The sequence below is a fragment of the Eumetopias jubatus genome, unplaced genomic scaffold (assembly GCF_037043125.1).
Source record: "Eumetopias jubatus isolate StellerSeaLion01/CBP00866 unplaced genomic scaffold, mEumJub1_p1.0 scaffold_6, whole genome shotgun sequence".
Taxonomy (NCBI): Eukaryota; Metazoa; Chordata; class Mammalia; order Carnivora; family Otariidae; genus Eumetopias; species Eumetopias jubatus.
The window spans coordinates 94707156-94729738 of NW_028274812.1; the positions used below are offsets into that span (position 1 = coordinate 94707156).

Consider the following 22583-nt stretch of genomic DNA (forward strand, 5'->3'; position numbering starts at 1 on the left):
CCAACCTCGGGGCGGGGCGCGGGGAGGTGGGAGGTGGGGGTAGCACCGCCTGCAGGCTCCTGCCAGCGCCTCACGGTTTTCCCCCGGGCTCCTTGGCGCCCCCTGTCGCCGGGCTCTCCAGCAATTCGGCCCAGGGAGGCTGGAGAGGTGGAGGCCCCGGGTGTCGGGGAGCAGAGAGGCGCGGGGTCTGTGCACCCGCGGACCGCGCAAACTGGCGGGCGGCCCCGCGGGAGGGCGCTGGGCACTCAGGCCCGGGCGCACCCCGCGGCCGCCGCGGAAGCCGCCGCAGCCATGTCCGCGCGCCCGCGTTGCCGCAGCCCGGCCGTGATGTCATCAGGCGAGCCCCCGCCGCGGCGCCCCATTCCCGCCCCCCGCGGGCCGCCGCCGCTGCAGCCCGGGCGCCGCGTCCCCGCCCCGACCCACGTGCGCCCGGCTTCTGGGATGCCGAGGCCGGTGGCGGCCGCAAGACGATGCGCGGGACCCGTGTGGCCACAGCGGCAGTGCTGCTCCTCCCAGCCCGCCGCGTCCCTGGCGGGGCTGCGCCGGGGGGCTGCGCACAGACGGGGGCGGGGGCGCCTGGGGAGGGAGGGGAGAGGCTCCCCGCCGCCAAGTCCCTGCCTCGTCGCCGTCTGCTGAGTCATGGCAAGCGCTCCCCGCAGCCCTGGATCACTCGCATAGCGCGGCTGGCGCGGGGTGCGCAGCCATTGGGCTGGGCGCGGGGCCGCGAGCGACGGGCATGACGCGCTGAGGCGCGCTCGTCCGTGCCCGCCGCTTCGTGGTGCGCCCGGCACGGGTGCCTGTGCCGCCGCCCTCCAGCCCCGCCGCCGAGCCGCCCCCGCCTCGCCCGCACCATGATCGCCGCGGCTTTCCTCGTCTTGCTGAGACCCTACAGCATCCAATGTGCCCTCTTCCTCTTGTTGCTTCTGCTGGGCACCATCGCCACCATCGTCTTCTTTTGCTGCTGGCACCGCAGGCTCCAGAAAGGGAGGCATCCGATGAAATCGGTCTTTTCGGGTCGTTCAAGGAGCCGAGGTAAGACACGCCGCGACGGGTTTCTTCGGACTAGGAGGAACATTTAAGCCAATTTGGAGAGTGAAGCGGGGCTCGCGTCCGCGACGCGGTCCCTACCCCCATCATTGCCCACTCCGCAAGCCTAGTACGTTTATGTGTTTAACGTCCCTTGCCTCTTTTACCCTCACCGCCTTCCTCCGGTCTCCCCGGATGGGATAACCACGGTAATGTCCAGAGCTGGGAGGGGAGGCACGGACGCAAATTCCCAGTGTCAGTTTGCTAAAGCCCTAAGGGTAATAGGAGCAGAATCCGGGGCTGCGGCATCCTCACTTCACCTATCCATCGCTGGAGCTTAGGGGTAAGAAAGTAAGGCATGGAGAGTTCGGGGCTCCCCAACTCTCCCAGAACTTTCCCTGAAACTTCTCTCGGAGAACTCACCTAGAGAGCGATGGCCTAATAACCTCCCCGCCCTACAGTGTGTCCCCACCGAAATCAAGGCGTCTGGAAGGTGCCTTCCCGACCCTTGTCCCTCACGTAAGTCATTAGCAACTCGGCAGGTGAAGAACAGGGAGTTAAATGAAGTCTCGTTTTTCTCTTTTCTCCCCAGATGCTGTTATGAGATCCCACCACTTTCGTTCTGAGGTAATTTATTTAGCGCGCACGCTCAAGGTCAGAAGAAGTTCTCTTTCCTGAGTACCAGTATTAATCATATGCGTGTTAAGAAACCAGTAGGGCATTGAATGGCGAGCATGCTGCCCCCAAGCCGAAAGTCACGTTTCTTTTTAAGCGATTCCCCAACATTAGTGCCTAGCAAACGAACGGTGTTCACAAATTTCTTGTGTAGCGGGGCCGCTGTACCAGAGGGGGAAAGACAGCCCCTAAAAGCACTACAGACCTCAGGAAACTTAGCCACGGGGTGGATCTCAGCTTCGTTTACTGTAATTTGCCGGTGGAAGCTCTCTGGATGCTGTGGTAGTTCCCTTGTACTTGGATAGCCGACGACAGAGAGCTCTTAGGAAGTTAGTGCAGAGCAATTTGATCCATATGCATTTCATTTTAGGCTCTCAAGTTTACCTTCATATTCACCCACAAAGCTGTCCATGTTTTACTGGGGCCATCTGAGGATTTTTGCGAAGTGGTGGTAGTGATCTGGCTTTATCTGATCGTGTGTGCTGGTGTTTGCTCTCGGAAGGTGGACCGTACCTCCATGAGCAGGTGATGTGGGTGCATTGATGCGGGTGGACTGCTATGGGACTGAGCCCCACTGGGTAGAACAATATGGAAAAGCACAAGCTTTCCCTGGCCCAGCCTTTCTTTATGAGTTTCCAGGCCAACCCCCACTTAGTGTGATATAATTTTCTCTCTTTTTAGGAGAGTTTCACACAGCCAGGCTGGGAGGTTACTGGTAACAATGCTTGGTGCAGTATACTCATTTTAGCAAAGACTTCGTAGTTAGACACCCTCCATTTCCTTGCCATTTACCTGAGAAGTTATTTCACATTTCGTTTCACTAGTTAATCAGATGTTTTATTGCACCCTAGATGTTTTGTTGGACTGGTTGCTTGAAAGCTTTAACTGCATTATTACAACATCATTATAATGTTGCACAGTGAGTAATTCTATTGCATGTGGCCCTGGAGGGTGAGAATGCTGTTCCCAATTTAGGATACTTAAGAGAAAAAATTAACCAGTCAGATAGTCAAGAGGTTCCATTCCTGTCTTTACACTAACTAGCTGTGTGGTTCTGGGAAACTTTCTTAACTTCTCAGCACCTCAGTTTCCCTATCTGAAAAATAGGACCAGTAGTACCTTGCAGAGTTATAGTGGGAGATTTACAAGTAATTACGTAAAATAAACATAGTTCATAGTAAATATTCAATACTGGGTAGAGATCATTACATCTTGTAAAATTGAATTTAAAAATGTGGAAAAAAATCTTTGCACAATTTGAATTCTTAATTAAACTAATTAATTGAAATTTATGGGAGACAACATAAACTGTGTCTATTATGAAGCAACATTTTTGGATGTCTAATTAATAGAATAACTCCTTTAGATGTGACAAAAAATAAATAATGGTCAGGATGCAAACATCAAAATTTAGGATTTTGATTTTAAAAAGAGATTACCAGCTCCATATACATAAGTGACAGAATTAAGATAATCCTTTTATGGATTATTATATTAGCCATTAGGCATTTCAGCTAAAACACAAACCAAAAATTGAGCTAGGAGTATGTCTTGTTTAGTTATCTCTGAGTTAAGCATTCATCCTGAGCTTGCATTTGGTTAGAAAAGCTGGGAGCAGTTGTTTTAATTCTTTAACTCATCACACAAGATCCCTAGTTCAGTTTGACATCTTGTCTGTGCTTCACATTTGCCTCATCTCCTAGCCTGTGAGCTCCTTGAGGACATGAATCATGTCTTTCTTGTTTAGGGCTGTATCCCTATTGCCTGGTATATAGTGAGTTCTTAATAAATATTTACTGAATGAATGAAAAATTTCTCATTGTGTGCCAGTTCCCGGAACTGGGCAATTAGAACTCAAGAGTTGGGCAGAAAAGAAAAATGCACATTCTCAGGACATTGCTTGGAATTCAACATTTGCTGAATTTCTTTCTAGCTTTTAAAACTTGCCCTGGAGTTGGTATTAAGAATGTAAGTCACTAATTATAACAAAATGGATTTGGTTAGAATCTTTTTTTCTCAATGTGCCTTACTGACTCAGTCGGTATGCTGAGTCTTGGTCTCGGGAACGTGAGTTTGGGCCCCAGGTTGGGTGTAGAGCTACTTAAAAAAAAGGAAAAAAAATATTTTTTTCTCAGGAAATTAAATACAATATTGGCTTAATTTGTTGATGGGCTACCTGTGTTCCTTTTTGTACCAAATTTCTTTGATAAACTACTCAAAGAATGTTATTTTAGAAGTGAAAATCCCGAGTCTGTATTGTATGAAAATGTCACGTTTCCTCACTCTTTTCTTCACTGGTAAAATATTTCTATATCCTCCCACAAATAAAACATTTTCCCTTGAGGAAATCATTGGGAATTATTTTTTCTTCTCCCTTTTTCTCAAAATGCCATTTCTTAAAGGATTTTCTCCTTGAGAAATACCTCTGAATTTTTTGGATTCCAGCATTTAAAAAAATTAGAATTTGAACGCATAATGGATATTCTTGTTGCTTTTTAGTAGTAGCCTTGCAAAATATTTCTCAAAAAAGTGTTTTGATTTTTGACAAGTCATAATCATACTGAACTAAGAAGTTAGTGCCTTCCTCATTCCAATCTCAGTAAGTAGATAATTCACTTTCAGCATTTCCATAGGGGTCAAATGAGGAAAATGAGTTTAGGATGTGCTGACTCATTTTGAAATGTGAAAAAGCTTTGGGAAAGCCCTTGAAGAAGTTTGTTAGTCTTGTGCTGCTTTCCCTGGCAGAGGATATTGCTTCTGCTATCTACATGCCCAGGAAGGAGTCCCAACTGGACTGGAAATTTCAGGATGTACCTTCCCAGGTAGTCAGAGAACTCCTTGTCTGGCAGTAGGGGAAGACCATGGCATCAGAACCCACTTTGCTTTCTGAAGAGATGCCTGAGGAGCTCCAGCTTTGTTTTCTTTTTTTCTTTTTCGAGACTTTATTTATTTATTCATGAGAGACAGAGAGAGAGAGAGAGAGAGGCAGAGGGAGAAGCAGGCTCCCAAGGAGCAGGGAGCCCGATGCGGGACTCGATCCCAGGATCCTGGGATCATGACCTGAGCCGAAGGCAGACGCTTAACCATCTGAGCCCTAATGAACACATTTCTTCAACATGTAGCAGTTTCTTCCTCATGAAGCCAGAACTAAATAATATCCATGTTTATAAGATGTTTTGGAACTGTGACCACCTACCAGCCCTTTTGATCTTGACATACTTGTAAATTCATCTTTACTGGCTTAACAGTCCTCAGAATTTTAATAATAGCATATGAGAATGTGAAATTATTAGCCCAGCCAGCAAGGGCTGAACACTGTAACTCCAACTCACTGACTCTAAAGACCCAATGAGATAGATAGAAATATGTGTTTTATGTATGAATATAAAGAACTTGTGTAGTATTTTTTTTTTCCATAAACATCCAATGAAGAGAAGTGACTTCACACTGAAGTGGGACACAGTGTAGAAAGCAGGTATTCAATCTGGGTATCTAAGAAGGGTACTTTTCCTGAGGATTTATGTTTTATGCTGTGACTTTACACAATGGTTAACTGTTACCCTGGATTCCTGAGGTGAAAATCGGGCAGTGACAATTCTGATTTTAAGGAAATTTCAGAAAGTGATACGGGTAACTGAGGTACCATTAGATTTCAAGAAAGAGCCTTGGGAGTAGTTCAATGAAGACAATTATAATGCCCTTTGAGAATACCCAGAGTGAACAGTGGTAAATGATCCCTATTCATCAGCTCAGTGGAATAAGGGAAGCCTTGTTTCACAGTAAGGGGGAAGAGTGTGTTGTATGTCTCTCAGGATTTGAGTAAATATCTTCACTTCCCATTTGAGGTAAAGGAACCAAAAGAGTTAAGTTAAGCAGTTCCCAAAGAGTCACGTAGCAAGATAAGGACTGAGTAAGACAAGAACTCCCTGGCTACATTTTGTCCGCCCTGTGGTGTTTAACTGTGTCACTCATAGCTCAGAGAATAATATGCCCAACATTCTCAATGAAAGGGACAAGCTAAGTTGAGTGAATTGTTAGTGGACATTTCTAACAAAGCAGAAGAGATTAATCCTTTAGGCTTTTCCAGTGATTATCCAAGTTATCCTAGATGAAAGGATGTCCCACGTAAACTCTCTTGGCCTCATTATATTCCCAGAGTGAACCTTTATCAACCATGCAAGAATAGTCAGCAAAATAACCATATTTCATAACTTCTCATTAAATGTGTATATTTCATTGAGAATTACCCAATTCAGTGGATTAGAGAAAATGATAGTTTATTATTTAGCGCTCTTTTGTAATGGGGTTATCTTCATAAATAAATTCTTTCCCTAGAGTTAAATTCTAGGTCTAAATTAATTTATCTTAATCAAATCAGTCATAAATTGAATTCTACACGTGATATTGTATTCATTTATCTTCATGCAATTACTTTCAAAACAAACAAATTTACTTTTTTGTGCTGTACAACGTGTGATGTTAGATGGTAGGGCTAACAGAAGGTCTGAAGTATAGCCCCTGCCCTTGACAATTACTTCTAGGTCATTTCCAATATCAGTGCTGAAATATTATAGTTGCTGGTTTCTTCTGTTACGGTAACTGAACTGCTGTGCTGTTTACAATTATGAATCACAAATGTGGCAAGAGCATCAAAGGCCAGGGTATACAAGTACAGCCAATACATTTGTAAAAAAGACAAATTCACCCTGTTCACTGACCTTTATTATGCCAGCATCACCACTACCATATAATTTATCCTTACTTTAGCTACATGGCAACAAAACAGAGTGCTAAAAGGAAAAAAAACGAAGGAAGAAGAGAAACCCACTTTCCCCCCATGCAATCCAAGCCAATTAAATGCAGTCTCGATGAAAGTTGAAATAAGAGTTTTTCCAGAGAAGTTTGAATCTTTGTGTAATCTTAAGGCTCAAGAATGACTCTTTTTTGAGATTTGGTTTATAAAATAGAAGTAGGCTAATTTCAAGTCTTGGTTTAATGAAAGGAATGTAAGAATAGAGTTTGAATCCTGATTTTGGGTTCCAGCTGTGCCACTAACTGTGTGATCTTGGTCAAGTTCTTAGTGTCTCTGAGACTTAGAGTTGGTGTTCACTGGTAACATGAAGATGGTCGCTGAAGCCCCTTCCAGAAGTAATGGGCCATGTTTGTGCTATATGCAAAGAATCATGGTAAAAAAGCATCATGTAAAACATGATTCCTGCCTTCTAGGAGATTAAGGCAGGTAAAATAATTAACAGAAATACCAAGTAACAAATTATGTATAGAAAAGGAATGGTTGGGGGACGCCTGGGTGGCTCAGTCATTTAAGCGTCTGCTGTCAGCTCAGGTCATGATCCCAGGGTCCTGGGATCGAGTCCCAAGTCATGCTCCTTGCTCAGCAGGGTAGTCTGCTTCTCCCTCTCCTTCTGCCACTACCCCCTCGCTCATGCTCTCTCGCTTGCTTTCTCTCTCAAATAAGTAAAATCTTAAAAAAAAAAGAAAAGGAATGGTTGGAATTGTTCTGATGAAATGACTGCTTCTAGCTGAGGTGATCAGAAAAGCCTTCCAAGAGGCAGGGATATTTATGCTGAAACATGCAGGTTGAGTAGTATCTGGCTAGACAGAAAGGGAATGAGAGCAACCCCCAGCAGAACGCATGAGGATAGGCAAAGATTTAGGAAGGCGCATGTCTGTTTTCAGAGCTCAGAATATGCCAATATGATTAGGAAAAAAGAGGTTCCTAGTTCTACATTCCTTTAAATCTGTAAAGAAATATAAGTGAATGCCAGCTACAATAAAAATATTTTTCGTATAGTACTTGACAGTTGGCAAAGGCCCTTGACATAACATTATTTTATTTGAACACTGTAGGAGGTCACCTGCTATGAGCCCTCTCAGGAGAAGCAAAAAAAGCGCTTTTTGATTTCTTTTCTGGCAACTATAGCGAAACAGCCCGATCACTCTTTTTTCACACGTAGTGAGACTGGAAAGTCATGTCCACTGCTGCAGAGGGCTGGGAGAATGACTGGATGTGTGCCTTTCTGGTAGCCCTGAAGCTGTGCTTTTGCAGGATACCATGTTTTTTAGGTCCAGTGCTCAAGTATCATTGGGTTATATTTTGACTTCGGACACCATATGTCCAGGGATTTGTGACATCTTGCTCATGTGTTCAGTGTGGTCATTACAAATCCTAATGCAAAGTATAATAAATTTGTAGGGAATTAGTTATGTACAAGGTGGTTTTTATCAGCTTTGAAATATATTACAGTTTTTTTAAGTATTCAAGATGTGTCTCTGCTTTTAAACTTCTTCCTTGCAACTCTGTCTCCCATAAGAATTGTTTTTTTTTAAATTTTATTTTATTATGTTATGTTAGTCACCACACATTACATCATTAGTTTTTGATATAGTGTTCCGTGATTCATTGTTTGCATATAACACCCAGTGCTCCATTCCCGTAAGAATTGTTTTAAGTGTCTATGTTCTCCTCAAATCCGCAAGCCTACTCCTTCACCCTCGGCCAGTGACTTTTGTCTTCTAACTCATGGAGAACATCGATGCCATCAAGCAATAGCATGTTATTTATTTATTTATTTATTTGTTTGTTTATTTATTTATTTGAGAGAGAGAGAGAGAGCATGAGCAGGAGTGAGGGTGCAGAGGGAGAGGGACAAGCAGACTCCCCACTGAGCAGGGAGCCTGACATGGGGCTTGATCCCAGGACCCTGAGATCATGACCTGAGCCGAAGGCAGACACTTAACTGACTGAGCCACCCAGGCATCCCAAGCATTAGCACTTTAAACTTTTTGGCCCCTAAAAACTAAGTGTATCTTAAACTTTCCTCCCAGTCCAATAGAAAAACCCATCTGTCATCCTCCATTCTCATATTTCATGCTTATGTTGTGAATTCCTTTTCTTCCCAACTCTTGGAGATGTTGTTCCATGAGTCATCCCTTCCTCATTTATTTTCTATTGCTCCCTCCTTGAAGGCTCTTTTCCCTAACACATAAGCATCATATCTGTTGTCTTTTTAAAAAAATTTTTTAATTTAAATTCAATTTAATTAATATGTACTGTATTATTAGTTTTAGAGATAGAATTCAGTGATTCACCAGTTGCATACCACATCCAGTGCTCATTACATCAGATGCCCTCCTTAATGCCCATCAGTTACCCCATTCTCCCACCCATCTCCCCTCCGGCAACAGTTTATTCCCTGTAGTTAAGAATCTCTTATGGTTTCCCTCCCTCTCTGTTTTCCTTTTATTTTATTTTTCCTTCCCTTCCTCTATGTTCATCTCTTTTGTTTCTTAAATTCCACAAATGAGTGAAATCATATGGTATTTGTCTTTCTCTGACTGACTTAATTTCTTAGCATAATACCCTCTACTTCCATCCATGTCATTGCAAATGGCAAGATTTCATTCTTTTTGATGGCTGTGTAATATTCCGTGATATATATATACACACACACACACACACACACACACATATACATATACATACACATACACACACCGCACATCTTTATCCATTCATCCATCGATGGACATCTGGACTCTTTCCACAGTTTGGCAGTTGTGGACACTGCTGCTATAAACATTGGGTGCATGTGCCCCTTCGAATCACTGTGTTTGTATCCTCTGGATAAATACCTAGTAGTGCAATTGCTGGGTCATAGGGTAGCTCTATTTTCAACTTTCTGAGGAAACTCCATACTGTTTTCCAGAGTGACTGCTCTGTGCTGCCTTTTGAAAACAATACAAACCTCCCTATAACAGTGAGAAAAGTTTCCTGAAAAAGATTCTTTGTTACCTTCTGTTCCTCACCTCTCATTTATTCCTCAACTTTGTGTAATCTGGCTTCTGCCACAACTACTTAAAATCACTATTAGGGGGTGCCTGGGTGGTTTAGTCGTTAAGCGTCTGCCTTCGGCTCAGGTCATGATCCTAGGGTCCTGGGATCGAGTCCTGCATCGGGCTCCCTGCTCGGCGGGAAGCCTGCTTCTCCCTCTCCCATTGCCCCTGCTTGTGTTTTTGCTCTCACTATCTCTCTCTCTGTCAAATAAATAAATAAAAAATCTTTAAAAAATAAATAAAATCACTCTTAGCTCACCAATGAGTTCCAGATTGTTCAATCAAATGTTTCAGTCTTTAACTTAATCAACATATTTTGCATTTGACACTGTTAGCCACTGATCCCTCTGAAACTTTTTCTCCCAGGTTTTTGGACAATGTTCTTAATTTTGCTCCATTTTTTTTTTGCCATGGTTCCCTCTGTTCCTGCACTGGATCCTCCTCCTACTTATATGTTGATATTCCCATGGTTCTGCCTTGGGCCCAATTTTTTTATTTTTTATTTTTATTTTTATTTTTTTTAAAGATTTTATTTATTTATTCATGAGAGACAGAGGGAGAGAGAGAGAGAGAGAGAGAGAGAGAAGCAGAGGGAGAAGCAGGCTCCCAAGGAGCAGGGAGCCTGATGAGGGACTCGATCCCAGGACCCTGGGATCATGACCTGAGCCGAAGGCAGATGCTTAACCATCTGAGCCACCCAGGTGCCCGGGCCCAATTTTTTTAACAGCTTTATTGAGCTATAATTCACATGCTATACAATCCACCTATTTAAAATGTACAATTCAATTGAGTTTTAGTGTATCTGCAATGTTGTGCAACCATCACACAGTTTAATTTTAGAACATTTTTATTACCGTCAAAAGAAACTCCATACCTGTAAGCAGACATTCCCCATTCCCCCCTCCCACTTCCTTCCTCCATCCCCAACCCTCAGCAAACACTAACCTACTTTTTGTCTTAATAGATGTGCAGGGCCTCATTTTTGCCCACCCTATTTCAACTCTCCTTGCAGGATCTAACCATCCTTACTGTTTTAGTTTACCCACATGTAATGGTTACTCAGAAATCTGTATCTCAAATTCAGACTTTCACTCTTGACCTCCAGCTACAGACAGCCAACTGCTTTCCCCTCATTTTCACATGGAGGTACCGTAGGTATCTCAGACTGAATACTGACCCCGTCAGTCCCGAACCCTATCTGCCACTCTTTTGGAGAGTGCCACTACCTCACCCCTACCCTTGCAGCTGCTCAAACTAAAAATCTGGAAGATATGACAGATCCCTTCCTGTCCATCCTGTCCTCTCTTAAATCTCTGGAGTCTGCCTCCCTTACTACCCCCATTATGGTTGCTTTGGTTCAGACCCTATAATAGGTCTCCAGACCAGTCTCCCTGCCTCCTCATCCCCAGTCCATACACACTAATTTAATAAGAATCATTCCAAAGTACAAATTCTTTTTTTTTTTTTTAAGTAGGCTCCCTGCCAAGTGGGGAGCCCAACATGGGGCTTGAACTCACAACCCTGAGATTGAGACCTGAGCTGAGAGTTGGCTGCCCAACCAACTGAGCCACCCAGGCACCCCATAAAATACAAATTCTTAACACTTTTATTAGTCAGGAAGACATTCAGATTCAAGTAATCCTAACATAAAAATGGATTATTAATAAACAGGGATTTATATCCTCTCATAGCAGGAAGTCTAGAGATGCTTCAGGCTTTGCATGAGCTTCATGGTAGTAGGATGGCTGGCACGGCTCCAGACATCATGCCCCAATTCCAGGAAGGAGGGAGAGGAAGGGATAGAGCTAGTCAAAGAAGGATATTCGTCAGGAAATCAAAATTTTTGCCAGAAGCCTTTCCAGTTAGGTTTCTTCTTACACTTCACTGGTCAGAACTGTGTCACAGGCCATCTGCAAGGGAAGCTTGGGATGTGAGCTTTTATTTTTCCTAGCTTCGGTAGTAGAGGTAGTCAAGGGAGAAAGGGTTGGGTAAGCCATATTCCTCTGCTACTTATTATCCTTCAGTGGCCTCCCACTTCCTCCAAGGTGATTAAGTTCAACTTTCTTTTTTTATTTTTTTTTTAAGTGATCTCTGCCCCTGATGTGGGGCTTGAACTTACAACCCCGAGATCAAGAGTGCACACTCCACTGATTGAGCCAGCCAGGTGCCCCAAGTTCAACTTTGTTAATATGACATCGGAATGATCCCTGATGTCCTTGTGGTAGTTCTAGTCTGACCATTTGTCCACATTTTTAATTCTCCAAACAGATTGTGACCTTTTAGGATTATTATTTTGTCAATGTTATTTCCAACTAAGAAAGCCTCTCTTTCTCTTCCATTCCTCTCATTGCCCACCCACTGCCAGCAAAAACAAAAATACTCAGGCACAAAAGGCTAACTCCTGACTTCCCTTTGAAACATAGTTCATAGATCATTTCCTCCAGGAAACTTTCCTAGTTCCCTCTTCATAATAATAACAATTGAGTTTTTTGTTCATCTCTTCTGCAAGATTGTGAGTATCTTGAAGGTAGTTGAAATCCCTAGTTCTTAGTTCAGTGTCTAGCACTTAATAAAGCTCAGTAAATGTTTGTTAAATGAATGAATATTGGATGTTTTCTTTTTAAAAATTTATTCAAATTATTTTTTAAAAGATTATTTATTTATTTATTTGAGAGAGAGTGAGAGAATGAGAGAGATCACAGAGGCGGAGGAAGAGGGAGAAGCAGACTTGCTGCTGAACAGAGAGCCCAATGCGGGGCTTGATCCCAGGATCCTGAGATCATGACCTGAGCCGAATGTAAAAGTTTAACCAACTGAACCACCCAAGCACCCTGTCTTCTTTTCTTTTTTTTTTTAAGATTTATTTATTATTTTAGAAAGAGAGATAGAATGGAGGGGAGGGGCAGAGGGAGAGGGAGAGAAAATCCTAAGCAGACTCCATGCTGAGCTTGGAGCCTGATGCAGGGCTTAATCCTATGACCCTGAGATCAAGACCTGAGCCAAAACCGAGTCAGATGCTTAACTGACTACACCATCCAGACACCCTGCTGTTTTCTTTATAAAGTCAGTTTAATTCTCAATTTTTCATGGATTCTGTAAGTTTCCAAATATTCCTGTATCTGTCTTTTACTTAAAGGGAAATAGATGGTTTTCATTTTTTATTTCAGACATACAGTTATATGCCTTAGTTAACTTTGTGTATTTACTTTGAAAATACACAGATTCAGGCACTTTTTAAAAAGAGGTGAAAATATTCCTTGACATTTTTATTCATATTGAGGGGATTTGCATAATTTGATGTGAGAGTTTCAAACAAAAATTTTAATATTTAACATTTTTACTTCAATTTATAATATGAAAAAAATCAATATAAGTATGTTCTGTATTGTCTTGTAACCAATTTACCTTATCACTGGTATTTTTACTCAGTTCCAGTGCCTGAATTTTATGTTTTGTTTACAATCACATTGGTACCAAGTGGTATTGTTTCAACCATCATGATCTTAAGAGAAAAGATTAGGGCAGTATTAATGTGTAATTTATGCATTCATGCCTGGTGAGAGCCAAATGATGTGTTTTGGTAACCTCTATACAACTATTTTTGAGAAATGTGGTGGTAAATTTGAATAAGGAGCATCAGAAATACCAAATATTAAGGTAAATATATAATTCTATTTCATTCCTTTTAATTTCTTTAAAATACATGTAAATGTTTAGAGCACAAATTATAACATTGTCTTGCAGGATGTATAATGTATACATAGAGATTTGACAACTATAGTGTAGACAAGTACAGGGGAGTAAATGGACCCCCTGTATGATTGCAACGTTTTTACATTGTATATGAAGTGGTATATTAACTCTAAGTAGAATGAAAAGTTAAGGATGCACATTTTAATTCCCAGAGCAACCAACAAAAAATAATGCAAAGTCAATAGATAAACCCAAATTGAATTCCAAAAGATATCCAAGTGATCCAAAGACGGAAGGAATGAAGGAACAAAGGGACAAAAAACAGAAGGGACAGGCTGAAAATAAAATCTGAAATGGTAGACCTAAATCCATATTATAATTGCATTAAATATTAATGGGTTAAACACTCTGCTTAAGAGACAGATTATCAGAATGTCTACATAGTGAGACCTGACTATATGCTATTTATAAGAGATGTACTTAAAAACCTAGTTAGATTGAGAGTGAATGGATGGAAAAAATAAATGATGCATATGAAAATCAAAAGAGGATAAGACTGGCCATATTAATATCAGATAAAATAGATATCAAGACAAATAGAGATAAAGAGGGATGTTCCATAATGATAAAAGGGTTAATTGTTTTGGGAGACATAATCATAAATGTGTGTGTATCTAATAACAGAGCCTCAAAATGCATGGAATAAAAATGATTGAAATTAAAGGGAGAAATAGGGTTTCTCCTATTTCTATTTGGTTGTAGAGATTACTTAAAAAAATAAAATCTTAAATCAGAATAGTGGGATGTAGCCAAAGCAGTGCTTAGAGGAAAACATATAGCTTTAATTGCTTATATTAGAAAAGAAGAAAGATCTAAAATCTAACAAATTTTCAACTTTAAGAAGCTGGAGGATAAAAAGGGTAAAGTAAACACAAAGTAAGTAGAAGGAAGGAAATAACAAAGAGCAGACATTGATGAAATAGAGAAAAAAAAACATACAATAGAGGGGCGCCTGGGTGGCTCAGTTGTTAAGCATCTGCCTTTGGCTCAGGTCATGGTCCCAGGGTCCTGGAATCCAGCCCTGCATTGGGCTCCCTGCTCCGCGGGAAGCCTGCTTCTTGCTCTCCCACTCCTCCTGCTTGTGTTCCCTCTCTCACTATTTCTCTGTCAAATAAATAAATAAAAAAATCTTTAAAAAAAACCATAAAATAGAGAAAACTAACAAAGCCAAATTTGGTTCTTTGAAAATATCAACAAAGTGTTTAAATGTCTAGCTAGATTGATCAAGAAAGAAACAAGAAATCACTGATATGATACATGGAAGAGAGTTTGTAACTATAGAACCTACAACCATTAAAAGAATCGGAGAATATTCTATACAATTTGGTGCCAAAAAACTTGACAACTAACATGAAATGGACAAATATCTATTTATAGCCCTTCAATTATCCATCCTGTACATATTTCATCATGTCTTAGAACTTCTCTAACCCCCAAATCTTGAATTCTGAAATACCTCTCTCTATACAACTTCCTGTTTTTGCACCTCATCATGCACTTAAAAAAATTTTTTTTTTATTTTATGTAAACTCTGCACATGGAGCTTGAGCTCACAACTCCAAGACAAAGAGCCATATGCTCTCCCAACTGAGCCAGCCAAGTGCCCCTCATCAAGCAGTCCTAATGAGTTTCTGTCTTACCTTCATCAGGACCTCTGTTCTTAAATCTTCCCTAGCTTTCAGCCTATCAGCACTTTCTGTCAACTTCACTTGCATTTCTGCTCAGTATAGATCCTTAATCAACTGTATAGAGAAGCTTTTACTTTTATTCTCTCTGGGCTCATTCAGTTACTTGCTCTGCCACCAGTGACTTTGACAACTCCCAGACCTGAGTCAATCTCATGGACTGCTTTTCTATTTATTTATTTATTTTTAAGATTTTATTTATTTATTTGACACAGAACGAGATAGCGAGAGAGGGAACACAAGCAGGGGGAGTGGGAGAGGGAGAAGGAGAAGCAGGCTCCCCGCTGAGCAGGGAGCCCGATGCGGGCCTCGATCCCAGGACCCTGGGACCATGACCTGAGCTGAAGGCAGACATTTAACGACTGAGCCACCCAGACGCCCCACTGCTTTTCTGTTTCTATGCCTAGGAGGCCTGTCCTTATTGGACATCTTCATAAAACCCAGTAATTTGGTTCATTGTGTAATCCAGCAGTCATGTCTGCTCTTTTTTTAGGATATCAGTTAGTTTCTGCTTTGTAACAGACTACTTGAAACATTAACTATTTAGCTCACCATTCTGGGGGTTGGCAAGTTGGGCTGTGCCCAGCTGGGAAGCTGTTCTGGTGTGAGTCAGGCTTGGTTCATCATAGCTGGAACTCACTCATGTGGCTTCGGTCAACCTCAGGCAAACTCGGTTTTCCTCTACAGATCTCTCTTCCAGCAAGGCAACCCAGATTGGTTCACTTGTGGCTAGATTTGGGTTCCAAAAGGAGCAAGAGCAGAGTAAGTGAGGCCTCTGGAGGTCTAGGCCCTGAACTGATAAGTATAATGCCGCTGCTTACGCGTTGTTTTGGCCAGAGCAAGTCATAGGAGTGGGGGAAATAGAGTCTTGGGAGGAGTTGAAAGTATTGTGGCCACATTTGCAATCTACCATAGAGAACCTTTTGATTTATCTCTGGTATGCTGATGTACTACTCTCCTCAAAGCACTCATTTTAAGCTTTTCCTGTTGTTTTCCGTGGACAGTCTTTCCCAACATCTCAGATTTCATATATATGGAAATTACTTCCACCTGAAATTTCTAGCCCTGATTTAAATTATTCAATTTTTTTTGTGGTATAATTTCCAGTTTTAGAATATTTTCTACCACCCCAAAACAATTTCTCATGCCTGTTTGCATTTAATTCCTGTTCCCACCCCTTACCTCACAAAACCACTAATCTACTTTCATTGTCTCTAGATTTGCCTTTTCTGGACATTGAATATCAGTGGAATCATGTAATATGTAGTCTTTTTGCATCTGGCTTCTTTCATGTATCTTGATGTTTTTGCAGTTTATCCATGTTGTAGCATATATCAGTAGTTCATTTTTATTGTTGAATGGCATTCCGTTCTATGAATATGGCATACTTTGCTTATCCATTCACCAGTTAATGGACATTGGATTTTTCTCCCCAGTTCTTAGCTGTTACAAAAGTGCTGCTATGAATATTTGCATAAAATCTTTGTACGGACATATGTTTTCATTTATCTTGGTTAAATACCTAGGAGTAGAATCACTTGCTTATGTGATAAGTTTATGTTTAGTTTTTAAAGAAATTGTCAAACTGTTTTCCAAAGTGGCCGTACAATTTAATATTCTCACCAGCAATTGGTGAGGGTTCTAGTTTCTTCACGTCTTTGGCAGTACTTGTTATTGTCTGTCTTTGTAATTATAGGCATTCTCATGGATCTGAAGTGGTATTCTGTAATTTTAATTTGCACTTCTCTAATGCCTCATGATTTTGAACGTCTTTTCATGTTCAGATGGTTCAAATTTTTGGCCATTTTTATTTTTATTATTTTGTGAAAATACTGAGTTTATTTCACATGTATATTTTTGTCTCTCACCATTTCCATTTGTCTGACCACCACTACCACTATATCCTCTTGTAACATTGAATACATACTTAAAACCAAGCAAAGGGTGGGGTTCCATCTCTAAAAATCAAACAGGCATTTTGAACAACACAATCCTGGCAATGGAACCTGGACTACATTTATTAGACACAGTAGGGAAAGTTTTCACTCTGCCTTGTAAAAAGGACCGCCAGGTAGAAACTTTTATAGCAATGAAATAAGATGGGAGAATTTTAACAAACTGTTTAGATTTTTACAAAGACCTCTCCACTGCCAGAGATCTTGAAAAAGCCACCTGGTCAGTCATCCAGAACAATTCTTCACCTAACTGATGACCTTGGCTTCCACTTAGGGAAGAAACCACCTTCTTCTCTATCTATTTGTTTGCATTTTGCTTTAATGTCTTCTGTGGAACTATGTCCTTTCTGTGTTTTAAGGTTTTTTTTTTCTTGTTTTTTGAAGAATTCTTGACCTTTTGATCTTAGTGTTAATGGTCTTGAGTCTTTACCATTCTGGTTTGATTTTTGTGCACTTTTGGCTGGAATATCTCATATAGATATCTTTATTGAGTTTTTCCCTTTAGCTCTCTCATCATCAAAATCGTCATCATCATCATTGTCATCATCATCATCCTCATATCATCTTCATCAACAATGAGTTTTACTTTTTTCTGTGGAACTTCACTACCACTTCCAGGGGCAGATCACTTTCCAGATATACTTAGGAATTTCACACCCTCCTCCTCTTTATCTTCTGACTCTGTATCTTCCTACACAGCTACTAAATGCTGTCCACTAATATGCACAGCCCTGAATCACACCTCAACTGTAAGACCACAGGTGGTGTTATTTGAAAGCCCCTAAAGGAAATCATTGTACAGATATTTTCAAAGTTGCCGGTGTCACTTTAATTGGGCTGCCTTCATAATTCATTGCCTCTGCTTCAACACTGTACAATCCACCTTTTTTTTAGACTGAAGCTCAGATATATTTATTATCGCATGCATATAAAAGAAGCAAACATACCAATAAAAAGGTAAAAGGCTATGGGATTTAATAAAAGTAATGAACACTGGGTTATGCCTTACATATAAGAATCAAACATTTATATAGCATTCTCAGATAAATTATATAGGAGAACAGATTAATGACTTCATTTGATTTTTTAAATTGAGAGGTAATTGACATATAGCATATTAGTTTCAAGTGTGCAACATAATGATTCAATATTTATATATATTGAGAAATGATCACCATAATAAGTCTAATTAACATCTATCACCACACATAGGTACAAACTTTTTTTTTATGATTGAAATTTATTCTCAGAATTGAGGCGCCTGCGTGGCTCAGTCAGTTAAGGGTCTGCCTTTGGCTCAGGTCATGATCCTGTGACCCTGGGATTAAGCCCTACATCAGGCTCCCTGCAGGGAGCCTGCTTCTCCCTCTCCCTCTGCCTGCCGCTTCCCCTGCTTGTGCTCTCTCTCTCTCTCTCTCTCTGTCAAATAAAAAGATCTTTAAAAGGTTTATTCTCACAGCAACTTTCAAATATGCAGTACAGTATTATTAACTGTAGTCATCCTGTTGTACCTTACATCCCCTGGACTTATTTATAACTGTAAGTTTGTTCGTTTTGACCCCTTCATCCCTTTTACTTATCCTCCACTCCTCCTCCTCTGGCGACCACAATCTGTTCTCTGTACCTCTGAGTTCAGTTTTTTGTTTTGGTTTGTTATAGATTCCACATATAAGTGAGATCATAGGTACAAGAAAACTGTCTATTCCGATCTGCCTGTTTTTCTTTTTAAAATATTTTATTTTTGAGTAATCTCTACACCCAGCTTGGGGCTCGAACTCACAACCCTGAGACCAAGAATCGCATACTCCACCAGTTGAGCCAGCCAGGCACCCCAGATCTGCCCGTTTTTTAATTGTTTTTTTTTTCTCTTGAGTTGTTTGAGTTCTTCATATATTTTGGATTTTTAAGTCCTTATCAGGTATATGATTGTACTATTCATCTTTTGCACTAGTCCCTAAACTGACCATTCTTAAAGATGACTGGTGTTCATTTTCATCATTATCCAACTTAAAGTGACAGTCTTTGTTGGCTTTTAGTTCACACCTGAAAAGATAGTTCTGGGGCTTCATGGGGCTCATGCCCATGTCTACTGAATCTTCCATGGGGGTGGTGGCACACAAAGGTGGGAGAGAAGGTGGGCAGAAATAAATGACTACTGTTCTAGAGAACAGCCACGCAGGACGGACTCAGCAGGGCTGGTCTTTGCCCATTTTTTAAACTGGGTTTTGTGTCTTGTTGTAAGAGTTCTTTATATATTCTGGATACAAGGCCTTTAACAGACATAGGATTTGTGTATGTTTACTTATGGTCTGTGGTTTTTCTCTTCATTTACTTAATAGTATCTTTTTTTTTAAAAGATTTTATTTATTTATTTGACAGAGAGAGGGAGAGAGAGAGAGAGAGAGGGTGCGCACAAGCGGGGGGAGCTGCAGGCAGAGGGAGAAGCAGGCTCCCTGCTGAGCAAGGAGCCTGATGCGGGGCTCCATCCCAGGACCCTGGGATCATGTCCTGAGCCGAAGGCAGATGCTTAACCAACTGAGCCACCCAGGAGTCCCACTTAATAGTATCTTTTTAAGTGTAAAATTTTAAATTTTTCATTAAGTCTAATGTATCAATTGTTTCCCTTTATGGTATCATGCCTAAGAACTCTGCCTCGCCCAGTGTCATGAAAATTTTCTGTTTTTTTTTCCTAGAAATTTTATAGTTCTTGTTCTTACATGGAATCTATGATCCATTTTGAGTTTTTCTTTATTTTATGAGTATATGCATTATTGGTATTCTTTTAAATATTAATAGAGTTCATCAATGGAGCCATATGAGGCTGGTGTTTTCTTTGAGGAATATTTTAAGTTACCAATTTAAAATTTAAGTATTCAATTTCTTTACTTTTTATATGCCTTTTCGATTTTCTATTTCTTCTTGAGTCAGTTTGATAATTTGTATCTTTCTAGGAATTTGTTCATTTCATCTAAATTGTTTAATTTGTTGGCTTAGTAGTACTTTCAGATTTCTTTCTCCTTATGTCTAGGCTGAAAGTTGGGGCTTTTATTATCCTGTTCTGCTGCACAAGATGACTATGCTTGCATCCAGGGCTAGGTGGCAGGAAGACAGAGAGAATATATTACAGTGGTGAGAGCTGACCCCACTCTCCTGGGATCAGAGAGGAAGGTTTCCTTCCTAAGAGTTTTGGTTCCTATACTGTCGGGACTTCTCATGTCACTGCCTGTGGGATTGCTTGAAGGGCTGGAGCTCAGGAGAACTCAGAAAAAAAGTGGGGGATTTCTGTACTCCCTTTCTCACTCCTCAAGTCTGAATAAGGGGCTTCCTCTTGGAGTTCTCTCTGTCTGAGGCTCAGTACCCAGCCCTGGGTTTCAGACTGTGATGCTGTGTTACATTTAGTCTGGGGGATACTGGAGACCAAAAATGGCAAACTCACGATTGATTTGGTGGTGCTTCAAATTCTGACCTTTTTACTTCAAGCCCCTTGCCACTAGTTGCTTCTCATAGTCTTCAGATAGCTAGTTGCTCAGTGCATTCTGTTCACTGAGTTGTGTTCAGTGGGAGACATATGCTTATTCTACTTTACTGTACCCAGAACCATGACCAGTTCTTATTTTTTTTAAGATTTTATTTATTTATTTTAAGGGGGGAGGGAGAGTAGGGAGAGGGGGAGAAGGAAAGAATCTTCAAGCAGAATCCTTGTTGAGTGCAGAGGCCAACTCGGGGCTTGATCCCTTAACCCATGATGTCACGATGTGAGCTGAAACCAAGAGTTGGATGCTCAACCAACTGAGCCATCTAGGCGGCCCACCATGATCTGTTTTTAAGTAGTCTATCCTCCCTCCACCTTAAGCCCATTGCTTTTCTCTTTTTATTTATTTATGTTTTAAAAAATCTTGTAGCATTTTGCCATCTCACATGATGCTGGTAGAGAGGTGTATTGCTACATATAACTCATGTAACATTGAAGATTCCATTTATTTCATCATTATGCTTTTAGTAACCTAACTTTAATATGTTTTCATTTGGAAAAGTTTTCTTTTCTTTTCTGATCAATCTCATTATTCTCCAGTTTGATGGGTAGTCTGGATTTCCTTCTAATTTCTGAAAACTAAATAGACTGGGATTAAAGAACTACCTACAGATTTTGGAGAAAACAGTATACATTTTATCCTGTTACTGATGTTACTTACAAAGAGAAAAGAACTCTCACATTAAGAATTAGGCAGTAGACCATTAACAAGCTTTAAATAACTAACTGAACAACTCTGGAGAATCATTAACAAACATTAAATAAGTAAATTCCTGCCACTACCTACTCTGCAGTGAGCTGCATGGAGGGGGAAGCAGGCATTTTCAAGCAATTCAGATTGATACAGAGTGTGACTGCCTCTTTTAAAAGCTGCCATAGCGCCGTCCCAAAGGAATTCCAAATATATATATGGGAAGATTTGGTGAAATTATCTAGCTTTTTTTAAATTTAATTTTATTATGTTATGTTAATCACCATACATTACATCATTAGTTTTTGATGTAGTGCTCCATGGTTCATTGTTTGCGTATAACACCCAGTGCTCCATTCAATACCTGCCCTCTTTAATACCCATCACCAGGCCAACCCATCCCCCCACCCCCTCCCCTCTAGAACCCTCAGTTTGTTTCTCGAGTCCATAGTCTCTCATGGTTTGTCTCCCCCTCCAATTTCCCCCCCTTCATTCTTCCCCTCCTGCTATCTTCTTCTTCTTCTTTTTTTTTTTAACATATAATGTATGATTTGTTTCAGAGGTACAGGTCTGTGATTCAACAGTCTTACACAATTCACAGCGCTCACCATAGCAGGGTATGTGCTATGCAAGTTGTCTAACGTTTTAAAAGTGATGCAGTATAACAGAAAATTGCAATACAAATAGAAACTTTAAAAAGTTAAAAAAATTAATTTATAATAATGAGGTCTATTTCTACTGTTCTGAAGTCCTCCTATGGGATCTCAAGCTTTGGGAGACATTGTGAGAATCTGATGAAATCTATGGTTATCTCTCTAGAAATATTAGGGGTACATAGACATACACATTTGCACATACTTTCAAGTGCAGAGGAGGCCCTCTTAATGCAGAGATAAACCCCAGTTAAGAAATCCTGCAGTAACTGGGTGTTATACGCAAACAATGAATCATGGAACACTACATCAAAAACGAATGATGTAATGTATGGTGATTAACATAACATAATAAAATAAAATTAAAAAAAAATCCTGCAGTAAGATGCCCAGATATCCTTGTCTAGTTAGGATTGGCATCATTTTTGAAAATCTCTACCAGGTGAAAATTTGTGCTGGGTAATGCCTTTGGCAGGGCGAGTTGAGCTTTAGTTCTCACTATGGTTCAGGTGAGAGATGTTGTAGATAACTTTCTATTATGACTGGTAATACTTGGAGAAACACTAATTCGTAAAGTTGTTCCCAATCCATAGTCCACAACTGGAAATTCTAGCTCAGATCTTTTACTGCAGCATAGAGGTTGATGTGTTCCAAGTTTGTTTAATAGTGAAGAAGTACATCTTCAGGGAATATGTGGGGTTACAAAAACTCCCTGGGGCAATGTTTCTCAGCTTGCCTTTACCTTGCTGCAGTGATAGG

The 22583-nt window shown here is 40.7% G+C and overlaps 1 protein-coding gene and 1 pseudogene across 7 annotated transcripts in view; one reads left to right on the top strand and one right to left on the bottom strand.

Annotated features, from left to right (window-relative positions):
- Positions 1-851: 851 nt before the first annotated feature.
- The window catches only part of DST (dystonin), a 478002-nt gene continuing 456270 nt past the window's right edge, over positions 852-22583 (top strand). For 4 of the 7 annotated variants that reach the window (XM_088024334.1, XM_088024336.1, XM_088024337.1 and 1 more), the window contains exons 1-2: positions 852-1032; positions 1619-1653. In XM_088024334.1, coding sequence (XP_087880460.1) covers positions 852-1032; positions 1619-1653 — 216 coding nt within the window. Of the gene's footprint in view, positions 1033-1618; positions 1681-22583 lie in introns of all 7 variants that reach the window. The other 3 variants (XM_088024332.1, XM_088024333.1, XM_088024335.1) reach the window with 1 other exon arrangement.
- LOC114204583 (nucleophosmin-like) lies at positions 17075-19050 on the bottom strand (annotated as a pseudogene).